Source organism: Heliconius melpomene, chromosome 12 (assembly GCF_056956725.1).
Source record: "Heliconius melpomene rosina isolate 202511_hmr_F chromosome 12, ASM5695672v1, whole genome shotgun sequence".
In the NCBI taxonomy this organism is placed as follows: Eukaryota; Metazoa; Arthropoda; class Insecta; order Lepidoptera; family Nymphalidae; genus Heliconius; species Heliconius melpomene.
Window position 1 is genome coordinate 3,791,573 of NC_140400.1, and position 26,556 is coordinate 3,818,128.

Below are 26,556 nucleotides of genomic sequence, written 5' to 3' on the forward strand. Positions count from 1 at the left end.
CATGATAAAACACCTCGCAATATCAGTAGGCGACATGTTGATTTTTTCTGTAGGTTCTGTGAAGCCGATACGGATCGCTGTCATTAATACGAAAATGTCTTTGTAGTTATCAGGGTGTAGGTCATTTAATTGTAGTCTTAAACACTAATCCGTGCTAAATTTTATACACTAAAAACTATTTGAGGAAAGAAGAGGATCCACTCCACCCGAATCAGGGGTGTGTATGCGGTGATGTTCGACCGATATAGATTTGTATCAAAATAATCCGAATCTATTTATAAATATTATTTTCACATCTTTTTCTTATGTTCAAACGTTAATAGTAACGTCTGCTCTATAATTATCTTGTGAAAGTTTATAAATATTACAGTATACCATGGTGGACTCGCGAGATGAGTCGGGTCATTATTTTTGAAGGTTGCCATTTTTAGGGGATATATTTGTGATTTTTGGGCGTGATCGTCGAGAGCTTCTGTTCGCGGGCCCGCCGTGTGTTAATCGCGAGTGTCGATCAAGTGAATAAACAAAGATAGAGTGCATACATATTGGAAGTGCAAGATAGTGTGGTGTTTTCAGGTAGAGATGCAATTGGTGTCATTTAGTTGGAGATAATAAGAGTGTGGTGAACGATGTGGGCGCAGTGAACGGGCACAGCGGCACCACGGCTTCCTCAGTGGCGGGAGGCGCGCGGGGAGCCGAGTCTCCTTCGCAGGCCAACCAGGACACCGTGGATAACGCCACTCCCACCTGCTGGTGAGTATTTACATTTACTTAGATTGACTTAAAGTGCAGGAAAAATATAATGATAATATTTTTAGAGCAAATTCTAGTTCTATATTTTATCCTGCTTCAAGTGTGTCACTTTTGTAACATATAATTTATAAACATATTATTCTTTATACATTTACAAAAAAAGAAAAAAAACTAAGAAATACCAATGGGTCTATTATCTTAAACACTTTTACCAATTCTATACCCAATTATAATTTTATAATAACTGTTTAACAATTTGAATTTCTTTAAATTAAGTTGTACTTTAATAAAAAATGTATGAAGCAATGTATGAATTTATTAGTTTCTCACATTATTAAAAACAAGTTATCAAATTATATTAGAACTGATAAGGTTTATCTCAAAACATTCAATCTTAAAATTTTGTTTCAAAATTTTGTTGAAATATTTATATTAGCTGCTGCCCTTGACATCACTTGCCTGCAATTTGTAATAAAACTGTAATTTGACAATATTTTAAATACTTTTAAATTGAAATTGATTTGAAAATAATAATATGAATGCCTTTAATTTGTATTGATAAAAGAATAAAAATCTAATTTAAGGACATGTAATCTTCTTTACTTACTAAATTATTGATTGATGATTTAGTAACAAGTATGTGAATCATCACTGTACTTTGTATTTAAAAGCTATTCTCACTAAAGTGAAACACTGACTGTAAATATGATGGTTATGAGTTCAATTCCCACTTATGGAAGATTCAATTTAATTTCATTTACCTGCTCTGGTAGTTAAAGTGTGGCATTAAGTTTCAGAACCTGATGCGGATACTCCACATGTAATGTATCTTAAATTAGTGAATGGAATGTTTTAATGGTAGATACCCCTACCTACCCTGTTATGTGCAGGAAAATAGTGTGACAATGAAAACATGATTTAATATAATATGAAAATCACTGTTTACATTATATACTTAATATGTGTGTATGTTTGTATATAAATAGTTATAAACCTTAAATAACTTTGACAGTTATTTTCTTGGTCTTACTATGTAACATGAACTAGAAACAAAACAAAAAACCTGACTTTTTAAACTAAATTAATATATACAGTAGTGCTTGTGCCATCCTTTCAGTGGATTAATAAGTGAGCAAAGGAACTGACTTACATACATACATACATATATATATATATATATATATATATATATATATATATATATATATATGCTAAAAACTCTTGCTGCTTGCTCTTTTTAGGGTTCTCCACAATTCCATAAAAACATTAAAAAAAATAAAATGTAATGTATGGTTTGAGATACCCCACTCATCACTAAATGTCTTATAAGGTATGGAACAGAGTATTTCAGCACTAGATTTTGCATTTTTATCCTTCTAATTAAATAGTATGAAGCTGCAAATTATGTGATAATATAGTGTCTTTAAATAAACTGCTGCTGTCCAAGTATATATAAATATGTCAAGGCTTAATACAGAAAAACTGTCATATGGTATTTGTTTATGTTAATTATAGTTAATAGATAAATATCATTATTATTATAAAATGTCAATATCTATATGAAAATTAATAATGAATAAATGTTTGAAACAACCATTACTACAAAACTAATTATTTAAAAATAATATAATAGCATTTTTTTAAAAATCAATTGATTTCCATACTAAGACTGTTGTGGCACAGTCTTTGAATGTAAATAGGTGTAGATTTGATTCCCACTCAGAGAATTTAATTATTTTCACTGCCTTGCTCTGGTAACTTTTTTTTTCGTCTCCCTCCCTTTAATATGATAAAGCATTAAGTATGCTATATTTATCCAAGTGCTTTTGAGTTTGGTGAACAAAAATGACAAACTATGTTGTATTTTGTGATTTTTCCAGTGTCTAATAACATATGCTCAATTTTCTTACTCAACAAACGATACTTGCTTAACACTTTCCTTATATAATGTTTAACAAAATAGAATATATATTTAGTGATAAGAAAACTACATGTTTTATTCATGAATGTTCTAAAAATATCTTTAATCTCAGACAACTGCAATGTCAGTGTGTAATGAATCACTCGCTATTTTTACAACTTTCCTATTTGTATTGATATTATCCTACTTCTATGTTGGAAGTATTCATGATTTGTCTACAGGATGCTTTTTTGAAAAATATTCATGTTAATACTGAGTAGTTTTAGTGCTAGTCTGGGGGTGGTCAAACGGAAAAAATTGTAATTTGGCAAAATTGCAGTACTATATTTTTTTTATGTTCACATTTCTCACCAAAAATAAAGAAAAGCAAAGCATTTTATTTGTTAAAGCAGGAAAATTAAAATAATTCAATCCCTCAAGTGGGGTGGGTTGAAGCCACAGACATTGAGTTTGTAGTCACTTGAATTTTTTTTTATTGTTGTTAAATGTAATATATTTCAAATATTCATTATTTTTCCATTGTTATATGAAAAATAAATATATATAATCCATATAAATAAAACTTCTGTTACTGACAGATAATGCACAAACAAAACTACTGGACTAAGAATGTCGAGTGTAGTAGGAGAATACTGATAGAATATCCCAAAACTTCTACTTGGAGAGGAAAAAACGAGATTTTCCATTTTACGTTATAAAATCCACTCGAAGTTGCGGGCGACGACTATTATATTCATTCATATAAAATACATTTTTTTACATTTTATTTACAAAAAAATATAAAAATATATGCAAGAAGCATTTTTTTATAAATGTCGTGTCTATGACTGAAAATACGCCAGGTTATGGGTTCCATTCCCACTCGAAGAAATGAAATATTTAATATTTTCATTTCTTCGCTCTGGTGTTGAAGGAAAGCGCGGCGTTGATTTCCGCCACTGAACGCCTCCGAAATTAGGTTGTAAGTTTGGAGCGAAGTGTTTTAACACTAGGTTTCCATGTTCCATTTGCCTACCATGCTACATGCGGGACAGCGTGAAGCTAAAGACGGGGAAAATTTTATGTGCCTAGTCCATAATTGTAGCAATATATAACATCTGTAACGGCAAGGTAGGATGCCATTGTCGTTTAGGATTATTCCTATGTCCCCGCCGTGACACCATTGAAGTATTGTTCCTCTGTTATTTATCACTATCACATGTGCTAATGATGATGCTATACATATTTTACTGCCATACTTTAATGAATACTATTTTCAATAAGGATAAGGATTTTATATAAGGATATCAAGGATCTTGTGTAATCAGAGTTAGGTTAATTATTATTAATATTTATTTATTTTTACCCGCGTATAGCAGGGTAGGCAGAGGAAACCTAGTGTTAAGACACTCTGTTCTTGATTTTCCGTCGAATTTTTGAGGCTTTGCGTGTTGAATGGTGAAACTAGCGCTGCGCTTTGTCTTATTAAATGAAAAAGCGAGAATAGTAATAAATTATAATTAATTCTCCCGAGTGAGGATCGAACCCACAAATGTCGCGTTTACTCTTGTGCAACTGCGCCACGACGGCTTCTTAATTCTTAGCTCAGCTTAGTAGTCAATTCAGAATATTTCTTACCTAATAGTGAATGAGAATATATATTTTTTTATTTCATTAGTTCTAACATTTTATTATACATGCCCATTTTCTAGCATTTTATTGCATTTCCAGTAACAGTCCTCACTTTTTCTAAATCTAATTTGTAAGTAAAATTTCAACTCCTTAGCATAATGTAAGTAGTACGTTTTCTTAATGCATATTATGAAGCCATAATTGATTTCCTTATAAACATTATAAATCTAAATGTTTTTTGAATCTAAATCTCTTTAATAAATATATGAACGAAACACACATACATACACGGGCACTAATTATCTGATTTTAAATTATTATATACTTTATATTTGAAAAAAAAAAACTAAATCGTACTAATAATCGTAATCTTATGCTACTGTTCACGTAAGACAAAAAACTCGAATATACATTTATGTGCAGCAATTTTTGGCAACATAATTATTTTTAGTCGGCGGAAAATGGAGAAACGGAGTTTCTTAACACTAAGTTCCCTCTGTTCTCCCTGCGTGTGCAAGATACGGCGTAAATCTAAAAAAAATATATTCTTATTAATGAAAGTGCGAAAGGTAAAAGGAACAGGAAAAATATTCCCCAATCGAAATCAGGACGAGTCAACAGTTGTATACAAATTTGTCGTTTATTAAGAGATTTCAAAGGATATTATTTCTGTCACCAACACAATTTACTCCAGTGTATAGGTCTTTCAAATGTTTCTGGTAATACTCTCTCGATGAACGTTTCTCCCGCTTTCAGCGAAAGAAACGCAGTTATAAAAGATAAAACAAATATCTGAAACTTTATTTTTGTAATCACGGGTTTTTTTATATATATTTCATGTAGTTAGTGCCAATTTGATGGAATTGCAGGGTTGTAATAATAAATTTATTCATTTGCTGTTGATATTGGTTTACTTTTATTTTTTCATGCTTTTTTATTTCTTTTCTTTTCTTTCTTTTGCTTTTTTGAGTTGGAAATTAATGTAGTAGTGTCGAATATCTCCCCCCTTCTTCTTATGGAAGATAGATTCTTGGCCCTATACTATATTACACATTTCTTGTAATAAACACGACAAAATAAAGCAAGACCCTCGTTACCCTAATACATAAGTTGCTAATTCTGACATGTAATATACACAGTAATTTAATTGACTATATAAATGTCTAAACTGCATCAAAATATTGAGTCAACATTGTTACCTCGTGGCGCCAAATCCAGGGAATGGATATTTATATCTGCGTAAAATCATATATTTTACCCTTTTAATTAGTCCACAATTTCAAAATTTGGCATATTATATTTGGACATATCCTCTTTACCCTAAAGCTACTTTGAACACACGATCAAATGTAGGTCAGACAGCACGAAACAGCTCTAGAAACTACATATTTGCCTTGTAAATTATTTGGTAATATCTAGACATTAAATTGTTGAATGACATGAAATTTGCACTAGCGTTAATTTTGTTTACAACTAAGAAACGCGGTGAATCACGTCGGACCTGATTTCAACTAGTCTCACGTCTACAAATGCCGATTCACTATAAAATGCAAGCTCATTTGCATTTAAAATGGTTTTTTTTTATTAAGGAAGTAAGTACTTGACAGTTTGTCCACTTTTTAGGCCCTCTAACTTACCTTGCGAAGCGAAAATCCAGCTTGTCCAAACTCGAAATCCACTTGCTTATTCTGCAGAAATATTTATATTTTATCTTGCACATAAATCTGTTCCAAAGATTTATAACAGAAATTAATTTATGAGGTAAAATATATACTTAATATAATATTCAACGTCGAAACTGCGATGACGATAAAGTTCCATCAAAGTCTGACCCTTATAGAAATGATTAAAATTTTATAGCCAACGCCAACCTTGGTAGAACCTCGGCCTTAAAACATTAAGGGTAACTAACTGTCTGAAGATATCCTTATTTACACATTAATAGGGTAACTTGAGGCTATTTTTACTTATTGAAACAATTTTTAAAATATTTTTCTACCTCTATTTAGGTCTTTTCTATTATTTTCTCATCTAAATTGGATCTGATCTGGTCTTCTAGTTAAATGATTAACTTACTTAACCCAAAAATGAGAAAATTCTCGTTTATAGTTCAGCCCTACCTCTCTTCTGTGTTTGTAGTACCTTGCGGTGTCCATTATATTGATATATTAATTGTTGGCACTTTGCAACAAATATAATATATCGTGCTAAGCAAATTTCACAAATTTGGACCAGGTGCTTTTGTACGGGCTTAATGAATACTCTCATATTTTTGGGTTGTTATGTAAACGTCTTAGTGTTTTGGGTAAGTCGTTTGTACACACAATTTATATGCCAGCTTCTATACCTGTGCTCGTAATCTTTTAGAGTGATGTTCTTCCAGATTGTTATTGTTTTAATATTACCATCAATAGTGCTGCTTTTTGCTAACTCAATCCTTATAGCTAACTGTTACAAGTATTATAGGTCATGGGCCACCAAAAAGTATAATTTCTTTTGTTATTAATTAGCCAAAAGGTATAATTGAATATTTTATTATTTCCCAATCTGTTACGGATTTTGAGAAAACCTCTCTCAGTGCTCTCCAAATTTCAATTTTGTAAGTCAAGTAGTTTTGTCTGTGCATTGTCCGTTTCTTAATCAGTAACGGACGAGTTTAATTACTAGATATTTTTTTTCTTAATATAATTATTATATATTTTTTTGTGTTTTTACACAATTGATTTTATTTAGTTCTACTGTATCTATTTTTAACATTACATCGCCTTTCCCACGATACAACACGCATTGTTTAATTCTTAATAAATCTCTTAGTACTTGGTTACAAAATATAATAGATTGAATCTTTCTGTATATTCTTACAATGACAATATACAATTTGTTTGTCTGTTTGTATTTATGAAATTGGAGGTATATGTATTCAATTGACAATCGTTTGATATATTGAATGCTCATTATTAAACTCGATAAAGATGTTTGACGTTATTGGGTTCAGATCCAACAGGAGGAATTAGTTATATTAATGATAGATATCTTTGTATAAGTGAACAAAAGGCGGCGTTGAATTCCGCCATCCAGCTTTTTCAAGCAGATTAAACGAATAGGAAACTAAACTCTGAATATGTTAATAAAATTAAGGTTGTTTATCAAGTTCTTAAAGATTTTGGTACAACATATGTCCAAAAAATACAATTAAATAATTTTGAACGATAGGACTTTCTAATCTTTCGACTATCGCTAAAAATATCATACTGTAAAAGTATTAATCATCAATGTATAAAAAAATCAATAATAATAAATCAATTAAATAATAAAACATCACAAAAAATATTTTAAAAGTCGAACGTGTCAAATCGTAAGAGGTCACTAGCGTGAGAGTTAATTGACACTAATTGTATGGGACATCCAATAAAATGCAAGTTGTGTGCAGTCTAGCCAGCTAAACGCATATAATAGTAACTTATTATCATTTATTGTAATTTATATAGATTATATTGTATGAAATGTGATCTGTGTGGCTCGAGGGGAGAGTTTTCTTTTATTTTTACCGCAATATTTCTAAAATTGGGCGGAAAGAAGACTACGGAGTTTCTTAATACTAATTATCCACTGCAATTTTTTTTTCTATATGCTGGAAAAGCTTGAAGCTAAATATGAAAATGTAGAGTCCACTAATATTATAGTCTTTTCCCTAATTTCCTGTAAAATTAAAGAAAATGCAAGACTGATGATAAACTTGAACTAAATAAAGTAACCAGTGCCAATACTATGGTGATTATAATAATTTATAACGGTAAATTATGAAACTAGGGAGTGACGCGAGTCAACTATAGGGGAATGAAAACTTAAATATTACAGGACGTACCTAATTATAGTAAGATGCAATCCCACTTCGCCATGGTAGCTTAAAATATCAGCTTCTAGCTGTGTCCCACATGTAGCAGGGTAGGCAGAGGAAGGAGAGTGTTAAGACACTCCGCTCCTCACTTTCCGCAGAATTTGGTTGGCGTTAAGTGGCGGAATTTAACACGAGCGAGGATAATACTAAGCTTTGTAAGAAATATTACATATTTAATTTTCTCGAGTGGGAATCGAACCCAAAACCTGTCGATAGCCTAAAATATCGAATACACTATTTTACTATTTAATCCTAATGTTACTTACGTTACGATTTAAATGTCGCTGAAGTAATCTATCATGTCCAAAGCGCATCAGCTTATCCTCGCCTAAGCGTCGCGTCGTCGGAAATGGTCTTAATTTTAGCTAAGATAGTACCCTAATATATAAATCGGAATAACTAGATACTTATATTTGTGCATAGTAATTATTTATTATTTAACTTTATTATAAGATAAGTATTATTTGTATGAAAATATTAATTTAACAGCATTTGAAATTTTATTTTTATCTGTGGTTTCAATTCTATGCAAAAACTATAAAAACCAAAATCTATACACACATAAGCAAATCATAATATGTACTAAACAAAAATAATAAAAAAAGAATTTATATTATTTTAATGTGTCTTAATAAACACATTTCATAAAGAATAAGTAATAATGTAAAAGTATGTCAATTGTACGTTTAGCATGTATTTGCATGTACCTATTTAGATTTTAGATAAGTCAATTGCTTACCTTATTTAATTACTAGTATACTGTTGAGGATTTTTCGCGTGCGGCTTGCCAGTAATTCACTAATTCGCTATGCCAATTAGTTAGCCCACAAAAAGTAGTTAAAATATAATTGTCTATATTTTTATTTTATTATTTTAATATTATTTCAATCTTTTTATCATTTTTATGGAAATATTTTCAAAATGGACTGGCGAAACAAAATTCATGAACCGCACCTCTGGCATTGCCCAATTTTAGAGACTGTTTAGTGGCGAATTCAACTTTGCGCTTTATCTTGTTACTAGAACGAGGAAATGAAAATAATTACCTCGAATGGAAATCGAACCCACAATCATGCGTTTACAGTCTTTTTCCTATAGCAGATAAACTTTACACATAGTCGTACACATTTGTGTAACGAAAATTGACAAATTGAAAACATTTCGTTAGAATTTATGAATAGTTTAACTATACAAAATGATTGTAAAAACCGTTACGGTTTACCCAATTAACATAAAAAGTAAAGTTTTTGTGAGGCCATCAACTAATTTGACATGCTTCTGGTTTCCGAACTTGACCCTCGCTTTTTTAACCTGCATTATGTATTTCTGGATTTATTTTAGGAGATTTATTTGTGAAAACACATAAATTACAGATCAAAGCGGAAGGGGCATGACTAGTTTTTTTCTACGTACAGACGACACCGATGTTTATCTATTATTATATTTGTATTGGTAATAGGACTATTTTTGTCTATATTAAAAGTCAAATATTTTCGAATATAATATAATAAAAAGTTATTATGTTATTTATTTATCTGTTCTTGCACACTTTATAGCAAATTGTTTTATGGCTGTCAATAAATGGTTGTCTGCTGATAGCGATTTCAAACTCTATATATTTTAATAATATTGTTTACTTTTTCTGTAAATTTGAAAGGAACTTAGGTGCTTGTAAACGTGCAAGATAATTTTATTAAATGTTAAAATTGATTATGTATTCCAAATTACTGCTATCATTACGAGAATTGCATAAGGAAAAAAGATATACTCCTAAATGTCGTATCTATGTGTTAACGACGCAATTTAAGTAATGAATGAAATTTTATCATTTAGGTTCCCTTATCAACACGAAATGTCTTGTAATTGTAATGTAACATGCAGTAATTGGAAGGATAGTGTTTTAACACTAGGTTCTGTTGTCTTTGAAGCGCTGAACTAAGATATTTCTTTTGAACATAAACGCTTTCGATCTACTTTTCTAACCTGTAATAGACGTTATAACTTCAATCTCAAAGAAAATGTTTACCATAAATACTGATGGGATTTGTTTCATATAAAACCACAAATATTATCCTATGACAAATATTGCTTTTCTAATTCTGTTTTTATTCGGTATGATAGCTGTAATAAGTAAAAAAAAACAACAAAAAATTGAAAATTATTTTGAATACTTTTCATTTGCACAATAAAGACCTGAAAAAGTGAACGGGAAAAGTTCATTTTAAAATTGAATTTTTCATTTTTAAATCGCGCCCGAGTTACAAGTACGACGAGTATGTATTGCATTAAAAGTTTGAACGTGACAGTTTCATTCAAAATGAGTTATGTATTTGCTCAGGGGACTTTGCACGTGTTCCCTACTCGCGGAGGACAGATTGGTTTTGGCTTTTTGTAATTTGTAGCTCCTTCCATTATTTAAATTGTTTTAATGTCTAATTGTGAGGTCAGTGGCGCAGGGGCAGAAGTGTACGCCAGTAAACGCATCAGGTTGCGGGTTCTATTCCCATTGAAGAAATGAAATACTTGATATTTTAATTTCCTCGCTCTAGTGACGAGGTCTGGTCAGATATGCAGAAATGGCAGAATTGGCGAAAAGTGGGGAACGGAGTGTCATAACGCTATGTCCTCAGGTTTCCTCTGTCTTGCTTGCTATGTGATAACGTCTCCTGTAATATCTCAAAGGGTGCAAATTCGTCACTGTTGCACCCAACAAGAAATACTCGTATGTAATGTTGAATATCCTACATGTTCTTTTTAACTGTAATTAAAATCTCGAATAATAAAAATTTACAATCGCGTCAAATTTCCAAGAACAAGTTTAACTGTCAGCCAGCCCATGTTTCATTCAAGCACACCGTAAAAGAAGCCATGACTTTCCCATACATGGTGATAAGTAATTCAATACGTTTCATCACTTTCATCGTACAACGCGTGCGACGGAATTTCAATATCCATATACGTTTTGTATAAAGGACAGGTTACGTACGAGTATGTATATAAGATGTCAGCTTGTCTTTAAGCATTATTTACTCATAAACTACTTGTTTGGAATTGTTTACAAAATCAAATTAAATCATTAGTTAGTCAATAACCAATGCTATTAACTTTCTGTATAAAATTAGTAAGATTTGTCAATAGGTTTTTCCTTGGCAAGACTCTGGGAGTTAAAAGGCAGAGCTCAACACCGAACTTTGGTTGCTCTCAAGCAGCCACGTAGTGCTTGCACTTTCTCAGGGACCGAGTATCCTCTTCCCTACTCTACTGGTGTCGCTGTAAAGTCCAGAACATCAAACAGCGTTAAGTTCGACGAATAACTGATTTTTTTATATCGAATAATTTATCTCTTCGAATGAGAATCGTACCCAGATTCAGTCTTTACAGTCAGACTATGCACCACTGGGACACTATGTATGCCTTTAAATATTTACAAAGTTTTAATAGAACCGAATAAACAAAAATGTCCATGTCCATTATTTTAAATATTATTATTGTTTGTTCGTCCTTGCACTAATATGATCGGTATTTAAGCGTTAAATAAGAAGAATATCGATATCGGAACACGGCTTAAACTCATATTAAACTTATCATATCTATCACTGGTGATAAAGATAGAATTTCGCAGGTGACATACAAATAAATCATGATTAAATCTGCGAAGCTATTTTGGTTCTTACTAACATATGTTTTAGATCTATATTTGATTGTGTCTACTTGTAATATGGTTAAAATATTACCGCATATTTTTTTGATGGAAATGGTAAAATAATAGGATCTTGTTATGGAATAACACAGATATTTTTCCTGCTAGGTGTTCCGCGAGTATAGGAGTTTTGACTTTTGAAATTTGTGTAACGTCAGCAACGTAAGTGACTTTTGAGAATAAATAAAATCTAAGGAAAGATTAATCCAGGATATTATATTGGTTCATGGTTTTTATGATGCGCGGGTTTTAATCCCGCTATGTTTAAGTTTTCATAGATTTTAAATAATGTTTAATTTTTTAAAACAATAATAGACATTTGTTCGCTACCATTGTGCTTGGTGGTGTAAATAATCGATTAATATTTGCACACCTTAAATTTTGATATAAATACTAGTTCAGGTTATCTCACAAAATAAATTTTTAGGTTACTTAAATTTCTCACTTTTGTGGGAATTTGTGGAAATCTATTATTTTCATTTCCCCAAGGATTCAGTGTTTTTACGCTAGACCTAGTCGGCCTATCCTACTATACTCGGGACAAGATAAAGCATAAAACAAAAAAAAATGTGTTCTTTACATGGAAAACGACTTGTACTTCCTGAATATTACCCGTCGTGAGATCGTACCCGTGTCTACCGTTATTCCATTACGAGGTGGTGCTAATCAGACACAAGTCACTGGTGACACCTTGTCGACGACAGTCTCGTACCAGAAAGTAAAGTAGTTGGCTATACAGTTATACATATATCGTCGTGCTAGCTAATTGAATGGTAGATTTATTTACAAGATTTTTTTTATCAGGAATATTTGTTTACGTTATATTTTTATATCTTTAGGTAAGTATATCTAGAGGGTAGAGGCCAGCCGTGGTGCAGAAGCACAAATGTCTTAATTGTGGTTGTGGGCTCGAGTCCCCAATGTCTGGAAAAAATTAAATTTAAAATTTATTTAAAGGTCGAAAATGGGGAACGGAACATCTTAACAATAGGTTTCCTCTGCCTACCCTGCTGTGTGCGGGACACAGCGTAAAGCTGACATTTTTACTTATTTTTAAGTATATCATAAACTATTGGATTAAATTGAAAAAAATTTTGTGTTACATTTACGGATGAAGGTTAAAAATTTTCGTTTTCCGCAACTGACTATAGACTTGAATCCATAATATAATGTTATTTAATAAAACGAAAATGATAAAGTGATGTGCCATGACTTTTCCTGTATCGAATGATAAAAATACATGGAAATAATTAAAAAAATATCCAACCATTACAAGTAATTGTAGAAAAAAAATTATGTAAAAGAAGAAACGACACCGCAAATATGCAATCGCCACCAGTTAATGCTATAACGTTATACGTAACCCATAATTATACTGATTCACCTCCATCAGACCTATTTCAGTCTCGAAGGGTGGGATTATGTGGAAAATGCGTGTTATTATTTATAGCGGCGTGTATCAATTTTATCTTGCTCAGTAATTATGTACACTAGCGTGGGTGGGTGGGTTTGTTCGTGTTTTTTTTATGTGAAAGGTTGGATTTTTTGAAAAAAAATGGTGATTTTTTTACAGTTTTAAAGTTTTGAATGTCGTAATTTTTAGCAATTATAAAGAATATTAAAAATAATAATGTTAAAAAACTGCACTTCTGCACTGTACTTGCAAAAAAGAGTAATTCCTGCTTTAATAGCGAGGATTGTGGGTTCGAATCACAATATCAAATTTTCATCTTCAATTTCAGTTCATTAGTGTTGATGTATTTTATTAACAAAATTAATATACTTTTATAGTTTTTTTTTTAAAATGCCTTGTTTACCTATTTTTGTTACAGACGTTAAATAGTAACTAGTACTAAGTATCCAGTGAAGCAATTAAAAAGTACGTTTTAACTAGTTTTATGTCACTTTGGTATTTTACTTTCTTAGATAAAAGTATTTACGAACGACTCGAGCTGTCGAGCAGCTATCAAGAGGTTACGATTGCGATAGATTCTAGTTGGTGCTTACTACACACACTAACGTATTTATTAGGTTAAGATGTGGTAAACTTTGAAAGTAAAAAACAAGTCAATCAATTAGTTAAATAACATATTTTTTTTAATAAAAAAAAATGCCATTGGAATAAAAAAAATCCATTAGTTGCAACTTGTTTGAAAGTCCAAATATATCGATTACAATATTGTTATGGACAATAACACTTATTGTGGACTTAAATTGTAAATAACACACTATTTAATAAAAATATGATTTTTTTTTAGAGTTTTGGTGTGAATCTAATATAATCTATATTTACTCGGAACTTATTTATATTTTAAGAGTTAGTCGCTAATATCTAGAACTATAATGAATTAAGAACTATATAAATAAAATAGGCATAGGCATTTTATCCCAACTTTCAGTCTTCCATTTGGTGGCAAAGCCACTAAGCCCACAATCCCCATCTACAGAGGAGAACTGGGCTAACTTAACCATTGGGCAATATTTTACACGATAAGAAATTCTTCTATTGTTACTTACTATAGAATTACAACTTTAGTTCAGATCTGTATCAGTCGTTTAACTGGAGGCTAACTCGTCAGCGAAATTGTAGTTTTGTTAGAAGCGGCTTGCAGTTTTGTCGGAAACTAACTTGGACAATGTCAAATAAAGTTAATTGAGCTCTTGTGGCTGTATTATCTATATACTATGTAATTTATAGCTTATAGGAAGGATAAAGATATATTTTAACAGATGTTATTTTTAGTACATTATCAATTTTAGGAATTAAATTACTATACTAAATTTATGCATATAAGAGTGTATTGATAAATACATGTTCACATAGTAAAATCTTTTTCGCTAAGAAAGATTTTCAAAAAAAAATCTATAATCTATAATTTAGGAAGAGTATTATTTGTCTATTCGTTTTAGAGACGTTGGATAATAATTCTAAAATAACATTATAAATAAAAATAATAACTATTTAATTTACGGTTTTTGTTTGTTGTTTTCCACCGAACTCAGAGGACATTACGTGATGAGTGGCGGAATTCAACGCCGCGCTTTGCCTCGTTACCAGAGCGAAGAAATGATAATACTCGAGTGGGGATAGAACCAAAAACCTGTCGCGTTTACAGACGCAATCTTATGCCACTGACGCCAAGACTGCCTCAATTTTCGTTTTTCATACATTATATTACATTTTATTGGTAAATGTCCAGTACAGCACACAAGCCAAACTCCAAAATCCAATTAGCTACCAAAAGTCGCCAGACACGCGCACGTCAAAAGTCGTTCATAATAAACCCATTAGCATATTTGCAGCTACGTCGCGCGTGAACAATCGCCTGAATTGCCCCATTACACCAGGAGCTGGACGCCTTGGCTTTCCTCATGACGTACATAGGGCCCATAATCCCAAGATGTTAAGGCGACTCCATCATTATTAAATGTTGGGCATCACTTTCGAATTTTATTACTGTTTAGTAGTTAGCTGGTATATGGTCGGCTTGAGTTGGAACACGTAGAGGTGCTTAATTGAGACTGATGGCGGCACTCAGAGATATTTACTAGCGCTTAGTTGACGTTAAAGTGAAACAAATACTTGTATTAGTAGTCACTAGTTTTAGTTAAACGCCAATTGGCGTTTCTAAGTGCAATGAGATGTTTGGATCACTGAAAGGAATATAAGTTATAACTTGTCATTTAAAGTGCCTATATACGTAATTGCTATGCCATTAGTGAGTTGGTTTGTAGCTTATCTGACTTTAGATCTCTTAACGTCTTAATTCGTCGTTCTAAGCTCAATCATATTTAACTCTTGAGAACCTTTAACAGTTACAATTCTGTATATTTTTAAATATAAATTATTATAAAAAAAAAGAAAAACGATGGTCTGAATTTAATTTAAGTAAGCCTAGTTAAACAATCATATTTTTCGCCATCTTGGAATATTGACAGATTCTTTGACTACAAATAACTTGAGCACAATGGCGGGGACGGACGGATGAGGTCGCACTCGGATCTTTATAACCTCCTTGGTATGCCTGAGCGTGACGACGTATTTATCGTTGTGTTGAAACGAAAGTTAATTTCCATGGCTTTATTGTATGTGGTAATGTTAAATGTTCAATAATGGTAATACAATATAACTTAGGATATAGGTAATTGTTAAATATAATTTTATTTTAGTTATTGAAAAACACCGTCGTGATGAAACGGCATAGCGACTGACTACGTAAATACGACGGTTATAGGTTCGATTTCCATTTGGATAATTGAAATGTTTTTTCCTTCTGATAACAAGACAAAGGCGGCGTTGAATTGGCCACTCATGACTCGAAAAGTGGGGAACGAAATGTCCTAACATTGTGATACATAAAAAATATAATCTTTATATTTAGAACTAGTGGGCCCGGACGCGGCTACGCCCGCGAAAATATAAGCCTAAATCATTAAAATAAGTTAAAAAATAATAATAAGTGGAGATTTATTATTAGAAAAAATATCTGAGTAACCGAAATGAACAAACCAAAGAAGTAAAAGTAACTAAAGGAAATTCTTAATATTAGAAAAAAAAACCTAAAGTTTGCTGTGCGCGCGTACTAAACATTTTTCTATATTAAATTATTATTAATTTTTGCGAACAATATTAAATTAAATCTCAAATGATTAAAATTACGATATTTTAAGTGTATAACATCGGTATAGATAACCGAACTGAGATAAATTAATTATAAGCAGCAAATAATTACATAAAAAATAATAGTAATTCGAAAATCTATAAAAATTTACAAAATCATCAGTCATCCGCCCGTTCGCGTCGGTCATACTCATATTATGCCGCCCGAAGGCTAGGTCATTTGGAATCAGTCACATCTTAATTACACACACCGGCAAAATTAGAGGAACACACAAAAAAAGCATATATTTTTTAAATTACTACATTTTCGTGTATGTTTTTCAGTTCATTTAAGTTTTGTTACTCAAAATGAATATGAGACAACAGAAACTAGGGTTGAACATTATTTATTTATAAAAATACAGACAAAAAATCAAATTTGAGAAATTTTGAATTTTACGATAATTTTTTAAAATCAAATTTTCTTTGCAAAGATTATTAACAATCATTATTAATATCTTGTTTTGCTTCGGCGGGCACTTAATAGAGCTCGAATACGTTTGCCCATGCTCATAATGACATTTTTAATAATTTCTTGGGGCAATTTGCCCCACTCTTCAATCAGCGCCAATTTTAATTCTTCAATATTCCTGGGGGATGGAATTTTCTTCTGTAGTCTTCGTCCAGTCATGTCCCAGACATGCTCTATCGGATTCATGTCTGGAGATCGTGCTGCCCAGTCCATTTGGGTAATTCCGACTTCATTAATGTAATCACAAACTACGCGAGCAGTGTGGGGCCGTGCGTTATCGTGCATAAATATAAAATCTGGGCCTATATATGGGGAAAAAGGCATTACTGAGGTTCCGAGATATCGGTTTAGTATCTGTGTGCAGTAAGGGAACCGCCATCAATCATGACCAAAGCGGTGCGAGCTGTTAAACTTATGCCACCCCATACCATGACAGACTCTCCACCGTATGACACTGTTTCGGTAAAATTGGCTTGATTATATCATTCTCCTCGATACCTCCACATCCTTTCCCGTCCATCGATGAAAATCACACAAATCCGGCTTTCGTCAGAGAATAAAACACGACTCCATTCATCTGACCAATGTTGGTGCTGACGAGCGAACAATAATCTTGCAACTCGATGACTTACCTCAAGCTTAGGCTCTTTGGCTGGTACGTATGACTTTAAACCAACTTCATTAAGCTTTCTTCTTATCGTTCGTTCACTTACACGCACGCTACGCACTTCTTCCATGAGATTTCGGGTCTGAACAGCTGTTTGACGACGATTTTGACGACGTTTGACGAAGTTTGCACCCTTATAAAACGTTCGTCTACGGCATGGTTGCACGATTTCTGACTTGTCCCCGCCTCCGCACATAAGATCCCGTCTGTCTGTATCGTTTCACATTACGGTGGATCACAGATACTGATACACCCAACATTTGACTCACTGAACGGTATGTGTGACCTTCCTCTATCAATGTCACAGTTCTGGCGACTTCGGTTGCAGGTAAATCACTCATTTTGTATTCAATACAATGTTAAACCTCCAAACAACAACAACAAAATGAGCTAGAGCCACCATTGACTGCATAAACAAACTTCTTATCGAAAACACTTAAAAGCGCTGACTGTCACCAAACACTTAAAAGGGTATAATTTCTGTTGCATTATTGAAAAATGTTAATGTGTCTCAAAATGTTATATTATACGAGAGTAATAATCTGAATAAATGAACCACTTGTACTATAAGCCACAAATTGTAAAAAAAAATCATTTTTTGTTTGTGTTCCTCTAATTATGCCGGTGTGTGTATTTATTAGAATGTTATACAGTAAATTATAATCTCCATCTAGACGAAATGCTAAAAGTGACTATTATATTTATTTTCATAAGGATGAATATCAAATTATAGAAATCATCTAATTTTTGTTAATGATTTGTATAAAGAGATTTGTATAAATCTATATCGGCGCGCACCATGTATGCATTAAGCAAACTCACTGTGGGTGACGTTTTCTTAAAACAGCAAACTTTGCAAGCTGTTGCTTAGCAACGCGTAGCGACGATTGTTATTAACATGGCGGAATAAATTCCTTGTCAAATTAATTATTTTAATATATTGGTATATAACGAAAATATTACAAATATGAGAAAAAAAAGTATCCTATGTTCATCCCGGAACCCTCAAGTATCTCTATATGAGTATTTTATCACAATTAAATTAGCGGTTTGGCCCTGATTGCGGAAAAGACAGACAGACAGACAGACAGACAGACAGACAGAGTTACTTTCGAATTTATAATATAGGTATGGATAATATTTATGGACTTTCTCCATCGTAAAGTTGCTTTAAAAATTGAAATTACTTGCTATTCTTGTACAAAATGTTTTCCATTTATCAGTTAAATACATATTAAGACAACATTGTCGTTTAACGTCACGACTATTGGTTTATCCGAAACTATTAGTAGCTAAATTACGAAAAAAAAAAAACAATTTTAAAGATTTATTTCATACTAGCCAACCTGGGCGTTTTAAATAGGTTTTTTGATATTAAAATACATCATATGCGTTTCTCACGAGATTTAGTATCTTGACTGGCAGAATGCAACGGTGCACTTTAGATTAGTCAGGAGGAGGAGGAGGAATGTTACAATTATACGTGTATTGGGTGTAATATTAATAATCTATTGGGTATTATTAAAAAACTAAAAATAAATAAATCAGTTCCACACAGTATCTCGCAAACAGCAGGGTAGGCAGAGGGAACCTAGTGTTAAGACACTCCTTTCCCCACTTATCGCCAAGTTTTGGAGTTTTTCCTTGACACCAGAGGGAAGAAATGAAAATATAAATGTAAATAAATATTTCATTTCCTCGAGTGGGGATCGAACCCACAACCAGTCGATTTTACAGTCACACTTTGTGCCCTGCGCTACGACCGACCGGATGTATAGATAATATTATTAAATGCTTTTTATTAATTTCCGTATAAATCTTATAATTTTCCGTTTAATAATTCTTTTTTGTATAAAACATAGATATTTAATTGTTTCCAGGTGGGCGGCGTGGTCTGCCATGGGGTGCTTCGGGTCGCCGGGCGCCAAGAGCGGCGAGGATGACGCTAAGTCGCAAAAACGCCGCAGCGATGCCATTACCCGCCAACTGCAGAAAGATAAGCAGGTGGGTGACATTTTACCTGCCACGTTTGTTATAATGAATATAATAAAGCAATTTAGTAACACGAATTAATTTAACGATTCTGAAATTTGAATTTTCCCAAAAAATATGTCTAAAATTGGACTGTTGCTAAATATCTGATGTACGATCACGAGATTGTGGTAATAAAACTTAACGCGGCGTTGACTTTTGCAACCCGCTACGTAATATCTCTAAAATATACGAAAAATTTAAAACGGAGTGTCTTAACACTCGGTTCTCTCTGCCTACAATGCTAAATATAGAAAATGCATGAAACTTAAAAAAAATTACATTAAATTATGTATGCCTATTTCGTATACTCATATGTTATTTTTTTACGAATCACAATTATTATTCAGTATAAGGTCTTGGGTGAATATAAATTCGATTCGTGACATATTTTGTTGCTCGTGAAATTTAAAGTACATACATATATTCTAATTTCTTGGAGATCTGGACTATTTATGAAATCAGGTTACACAGTTAAAAGTACCGTACCAAATACATTAGTTGACTCCGCAATGTTGCCATTTAAAAGTCATTTGTTACCGTTTTTTTTGCTTTGTTTATTTATATTGGATTTAAATTAGTTTTAACAAAACATTTTTTTTTAAACTTTTCGCTGTATTCCTCATGTAGCAGGGTGCTACATGAGCTGCTAAGACACTCCGCTCTCCACTTTTTGCCGAATTCTGCAGGTACTGCGTGTTGGCGGAACTCATCGCCGCGGTTTGCCTCGACGACGACGAATTATATTAAATTTTTCATCTCCTTGAGTAAGAATCGAACCCACAATCTGTCGCGTTTACAGTCTCACACTTGTGCTACTGCGCCATGACTGGCCTCGTAACATTTTATTATAATTATAATAAATTAACAATGGTGTATGTATCATCAAACTATAAATACAATATATACATAATATGTAATTTCCTCATCTCATTTATAATATACCACAGTAAACCACAGCTATTGTAATATTTTATGGATTTAATTTATAATATAATAGAAAATATAAAATAAATTTGTCATCGCGTTAAAGATTTATGACACTTTTGTGTACCTATCTATGTTTTATTAGATATAATGGGGCTATTTGAAGTTAATATTAAATATATATATATATATATATATATACTAGCGGAAACGCGCAGCTTCGCCCGCTTATTTGCACCTTTAGGGGTGAATCCTAATAAACCATGAAACACGTGTTCAATTAAATATTTTTAAAAGTCTAAATTTCAAATCTTATAAAATTCAATGGCGATATAAATTTTTTTCCATACAAACTTTCAACCCCTATTTTATCCCCTTAGGAGTCGAATATTGCAAATTCCCGTCTTAGCGAGCACCTACGTCCTATAAGTAAGTCCTATGCAAAATTTGAGATTCCTAGCTCATGTAGCTTTTGAGATTTCGTGATGAGTGAGTGACCTTTCGATTTTATATATATAGATAAACAAAAAAGAGGTCGTTGTGGCGCAGTGGGACAGCGTTTGACTGTATACACGACAGTTTTTTATTTGATTCCCACTCGTGGGAATAAAGTGTTTTCTCGCTCTGGTAACAAGACTTAGTGCGGCGTTGAAGTCCGCCATCTAACACGCAGGGTATTGAAAATTGTGTGAACCACGGGATATGTAGTGTTAGGTTATTACATATTTTACCTATAGCAGGGTTGATATATGCGGGAGAAAGCGTGATTCTGTGTTTTTTAGATTAACCGTTTTCATTTAAAAAATATTTTATCGTTATACTTATTTTCTTGGGTAGGATATCTGTTTCTTGTATTAGAGGTACTGTGCAGCGCTAAGTTCAAGCAATTTCCCGATAGTTGGGCGGGAAAAGGAGCAATGATGAGAGTATGAAACAAAGCATTGGGTTTTGCTGCCAACTCTGAAATGAAGAACATAGTGTTTTAACACTTATAAGAGCGTAACATCAACTATTATATTCTGTACACATGATGGTTATGGAGCCTATCCTTACTTGGAGGAAGGCATTATTTTCACTTTCCTAATCTAGTAAGTAAAAGATGAGAATTGAGTTGCGCCAACCAACACACAATGTTTGACGGAGAACAGAGTATCTTAACACTAGGTTCTCTCTGCCAAAAAGAGAGAAAACAAATAATAATAGATTTATTTTTGTATTTTCAGTTGTATCGCGCAACGCATCGTCTTCTCCTACTCGGCGCCGGCGAGTCCGGCAAGTCGACGATTGTCAAACAGATGCGCATACTACACGTGAACGGCTTCTCCGACAAGGAGAGACGGGAGAAGATCGAGGATATTAAGAAAAATATACGTGATGCTATACTTGTGAGTGGCGTTCGTTGATTGTTTTAGGTTTTATATTTTACTAGCGACCCGCCCGCGGCTTCGCCTGCGTGAACTACTTTATTATTAATTTCTGTCTCCATAAGTACCTACGTCCTATAAGTGACGTCCCTGCAAAATTTGAGACTCCTAGCATTTGTAGTAACGAAGTTTCATACAAACTTTCGACCCTAAAAACAACCCCTTAGAAGTCGAATATTGCAAATTCCCGTCTTAGCGAGCACCTACGTCCTATAAGTAACTCCTATGCAAAATTTGAGATTCCTAGCACATGTAGTTTCTGAGATTTCGTGATGAGTGAGTGACCTTTCGATTTTATATATATAGAAGATTGTCAAGTCGTCAAGCCTCAAAAGTAAATATAATATTAAGATTTAAATCGTTTGGTTCAATAGGTTTTGAGAAATGTAAATCCACACATTTCTGGATAGAATATGATATCCATGGTAATTTTTCTTTCAGTTGGCAGATATTTGAAGTCAATTTTTTTTTAATTATTACTTTTTACAGAATTTTAGAAATTATAATAAATCAAAGATTACTATGGTACTCTAGTATAAAACTATTTTAGGTAAAATTGGAGAGCAGATTTGAATCGTCTCTTGGACTCAGTGTTTTATCCAGTTAAGCTGTAGTCACATATACATATATTACACTATTTCTTTGATGGTTATAACATCCATCCATGTTGTATCCATCATCATAATATAAAAAAAGTATTTTTTAACTAGCACTTCGTAACTTAAAGTGTACTAACATAATGAAACGTACTTTTAAATTTTATATTTTTTTTTATTTGAGACATCTATTTTGCATTATTTCAGACAATCACGGGCGCGATGAGCACCCTGACACCGCCCATACCGCTCGAAAAGCCGGAGAACAAGGCGCGCGTGGACTACATTCAGGTATATATTTTTATTCACTAAGAGTGAATACAGGCCAGGCCACAAGCATGCAACTGTAAACACGACAGGTGGGTTCGAATCCTACTCGAGGATATGAAATATTTAATAAAATCATCTGACTATAAACATAATAATAATAATGATTCCTTTTCTGGGAATGATTGCGTCTTCAATATTAACGTTTCTTCGCGTTATAGACGTTTATAGACGTTTATTGTTTTGTTAATTGGGCGGATAGGAAACTTGGTATTAAGTCCAAGTTAGATTCACTCTGGGTATCCTATATGGAGAAAAGCGTCAGCCGCTTTTTTTTACTAAAACTACAATACACATATTTTTAATTTTATTTATCTTTCTTAGGACGTAGCGTCGCAACCCGACTTTGACTACCCAGCGGAGTTCTACGAGCACACGGAGGAGCTGTGGAAGGACCAGGGCGTCCAGCGCACGTACGAGCGCAGCAACGAGTACCAGCTCATAGACTGTGCTAAGTAGTGAGTGCCCCACGTCTTGTGTCTCTTTGTGCCTATTGTGGGAACATGTCATTTGTCTTAAGTGAATTTTAAAACCACATGATATTTATAATTTTCTGAACTGATCAAACAAAACTAGAATTCGGCGGACATTGGAGAACGAGAGTGTTTTAATGGAAACGGAGTGTTTTAACACTAGGTTCCCGCTGCCTGCCCTGCTATGTCAGGATACAGCGTGAAGCTAAAAAAGGAACATGATTTAATATCTTTATTTTTCTGCAGTTTCCTAGACCAGGTGCACATAATAAAGCGCGCGGACTACACACCCACGGAGCAGGATATCCTGCGGTGCCGCGTGCTCACTTCTGGTATATTTGAAACGCAGTTCGTCGTCGATAAAGTCAATTTTCAGTGAGTATTGGTCGAGATTCTTGTTTAATACTTGTGTTACTATATAATTGCGTTTTTATGTTAATTCTGATCTAAGATATATATTTCCGTGTTGAGAGCAGTGTGCTGTTTGGTAGTTCAGAAAAATAATGTTTATGAGGTGATATTAACGAAAAAAAGGAAAGAAAAATTTAATTTATCCATATATTTTAATGTATTCAGAGTAATAAATAAGAATATAATTTTATGACAGTCAATTATTTATTTTCAAAATGAGGATTTATTTTAAATTAGCAAGGCAACTTAAATAATGAAGATATAATAATCGTCTCTCTGAGTGCAATTAATACAATTATAGAATTGAAACGAAATGCTGTTATATTGTACCACAATAACTTCAGAACTTAGTTAAAGATAACGATAGATATGCATAGATATTCATATAATCTATTTTTTTCCCCTTTTAGCATGTTCGACGTGGGCGGCCAACGCGATGAGAGACGCAAATGGATCCAGTGTTTCAACGACGTGACCGCCATTATATTTGTGACCGCCTGCTCCTCCTACAACATGGTGTTGAGAGAGGACCCCACACAGAACAGGCTGAGAGAGTCGCTCGATCTGTTCAAGAGTATATGGAATAATAGGTGAGTGTAACTAGACTAGCGGCGTTGTACACTCAACATACAATGTATCCAAGATTAGGTGGAAAGTGAGGACGGAATTTTTAACACTAAGTTTAGAGGTTTCCTCTGTCTACTGTCTAGGGTCCAGCCAGTGAATTAAAACGTTGAGCTACCACATATTTTTAATATAATTATTTTAATAATAAGGTTATTGTTAGTAAAATATTTTAAATTATTTTTTATCTTTATATTTTTTTTGTACATTTGTCACAGGCAGATCAAACCAAATTGATTTGACTGATGTCCATGATATTATTTTATTACAAATAATAATTTAAAAAAATCATTGGCATAAAATTCAAAAAATGTACTAACTTTATAGTTATTAATAACTCTATATAAATAATTTTTGTATAATATTCCAGATGGCTTCGCACGATATCAGTGATCCTATTCCTCAACAAGCAGGATTTGCTCGCGGAGAAAGTACTGCTGGGTAAATCCCGTCTCGAGGAGTACTTTGCGGAGTTCTCACGGTACCAAACGCCGCCGGACGCGAGCCCCGACGCGCGGGACCACCCTGAGGTTGCGCGCGCTAAATACTTTATACGGGACGAGTTTTTGGTAATTATCTTTTTTATACATTTCTTTGTGAGGTTTTTTAAACTGGATAATTATTGAAGAATTGAGTGTTTTAATATATATAATATTCTTTATTGCACTAAAAAAAATACATAATAAACAATATATAGACATTTTGTGTACAAAGGTGGACTTATCTCTATAAGAGGTCTTTTCCAGTCAACCAGTGGAAGTGGATGAGTGAGTAGCGAGCAAAACAAAGTACAATTTAAGAAGATTATATAGTTTGTTCTAGATGAGTCATTGACGAGAAGGATCTAATCTTATCTAATCAATCTGATTCTACCTTTTATTATATTGCTTTTTAGGATATAAGGCATAGTCAAGATAGAAGTAACTGTATATTTTTATAGCACCACTTTAAATGAAACCACAGTTTTAACTACTCTATAAAAGCCTAATACAATTTTTAAAAAAATCCCAATAACGAAAAAGTTCTTTTTTTCAAACAAAATAAATAATAAAATTATCGTTGTAAAATAAAACGCCATTTGTTAAGGACGACGCACGCACACATAAACCTATCAAAGGGACACCGCCGCACACGCCGTACTACCTCGAGTCGTAGGTAGTGGCGATAAAGTTCAAAGTTGTTTAACCTTTAGTAGTAGTAGTAAGTGTTTACGTTATTGTTATCTATGCGTAACTGCGTCACATGAAATACAGTATGGATAAACATCTTGAAATGAAAAAAATCCTATGTCTAAACTGTTGAGGTATCTTGGTAAATTTCTTTAGGTATGGGTTTGAAATGATTTACCATATATGCTGTTCCCGTAAAAGGAGCGCTGACGCTTTATCCTGTATATAGTAATAATGTTTCCTTTTACAATTACAGCGTATAAGCACCGCAAGCGGGGACGGCAAACACTACTGCTACCCGCACTTCACGTGCGCCGTCGACACCGAGAACATCAAGCGCGTGTTCAACGACTGCCGTGACATTATACAGCGCATGCACCTGCGCCAGTACGAGCTGCTCTAACGGGCGATAACACACGGTCAGTGTTCAGTGGGTGACTGACTGAGTGAGTAGATGAAAGGGTGAGTGAATGAAGAGTGCGAATTAATGAATGAGTGAACGAATGAATGAGAGTAAAAAAGTATATGAAAGACTGGAGACCTGGAGTATCTCTGCTGACTGCATATGTACGTTGACGGCAGTATGAGCTGCTCTTACGTGGGGTGCGACACGGTTAGTGCTTAGTTTGTAGCGACCTTATCTGGAATTTAATCGCCGGTTGAGTGATAATATTTTGTATATTTTTCAGTTTAACTTAACTTCACGCTTTATCCCTAGCGGGGTAGTCAGAGAGAACGGAGCGCCAAATGCTACGGTGTCTACATACCTCTTGCGTCTGTCCACTGTCATCAACTCTGCTGTCAATTTTTCAGTTTAGATAAATATTTTAACAATATGTAGCACAAGAGTGAGTGAATGAATTAATCAATTATAAAGAATATTTTTTACGAT

General features: G+C 33.2%; 1 protein-coding gene across 3 annotated transcripts; it reads left to right on the forward strand.

The window, feature by feature from the left end:
* On the forward strand, positions 1-26,083 carry Galphas (G protein alpha s subunit). 3 transcript variants are annotated; one of them, XM_085193950.1, is made up of 10 exons: positions 1-116; positions 577-753; positions 19,563-19,686; positions 21,864-22,025; positions 22,868-22,951; positions 23,312-23,445; positions 23,707-23,835; positions 24,282-24,461; positions 24,866-25,064; positions 25,921-26,083. In XM_085193950.1, exons 3-10 carry the CDS (start codon positions 19,582-19,584, stop codon positions 26,065-26,067), a joined length of 1,140 nt encoding a protein of 379 aa, XP_085050076.1. In that variant the 5' UTR covers positions 1-116; positions 577-753; positions 19,563-19,581; the 3' UTR covers positions 26,068-26,083. The 3 variants fall into 3 exon arrangements, with proteins under 3 accessions (XP_085050076.1, XP_085050074.1, XP_085050075.1); XM_085193948.1 differs by having other exon boundaries at positions 6-217; XM_085193949.1 differs by having other exon boundaries at positions 6-217; positions 581-753.
* Positions 26,084-26,556: the final 473 nt, after the last annotated feature.

Excerpts from the sequence above, each read along its gene's own strand:
- Galphas (XM_085193950.1), top strand. The coding sequence starts at position 19,582 with ATGGGGTGCTTCGGGTCGCCGGGCGCCAAGAGCGGCGAGGATGACGCT. Across the intron at positions 22,026-22,867 it reads ATATACGTGATGCTATACTT|ACAATCACGGGCGCGATGAG; the intron begins GTGAGTGGCGTT and ends GCATTATTTCAG. Across the intron at positions 25,065-25,920 it reads TTATACGGGACGAGTTTTTG|CGTATAAGCACCGCAAGCGG; the intron begins GTAATTATCTTT and ends TTACAATTACAG.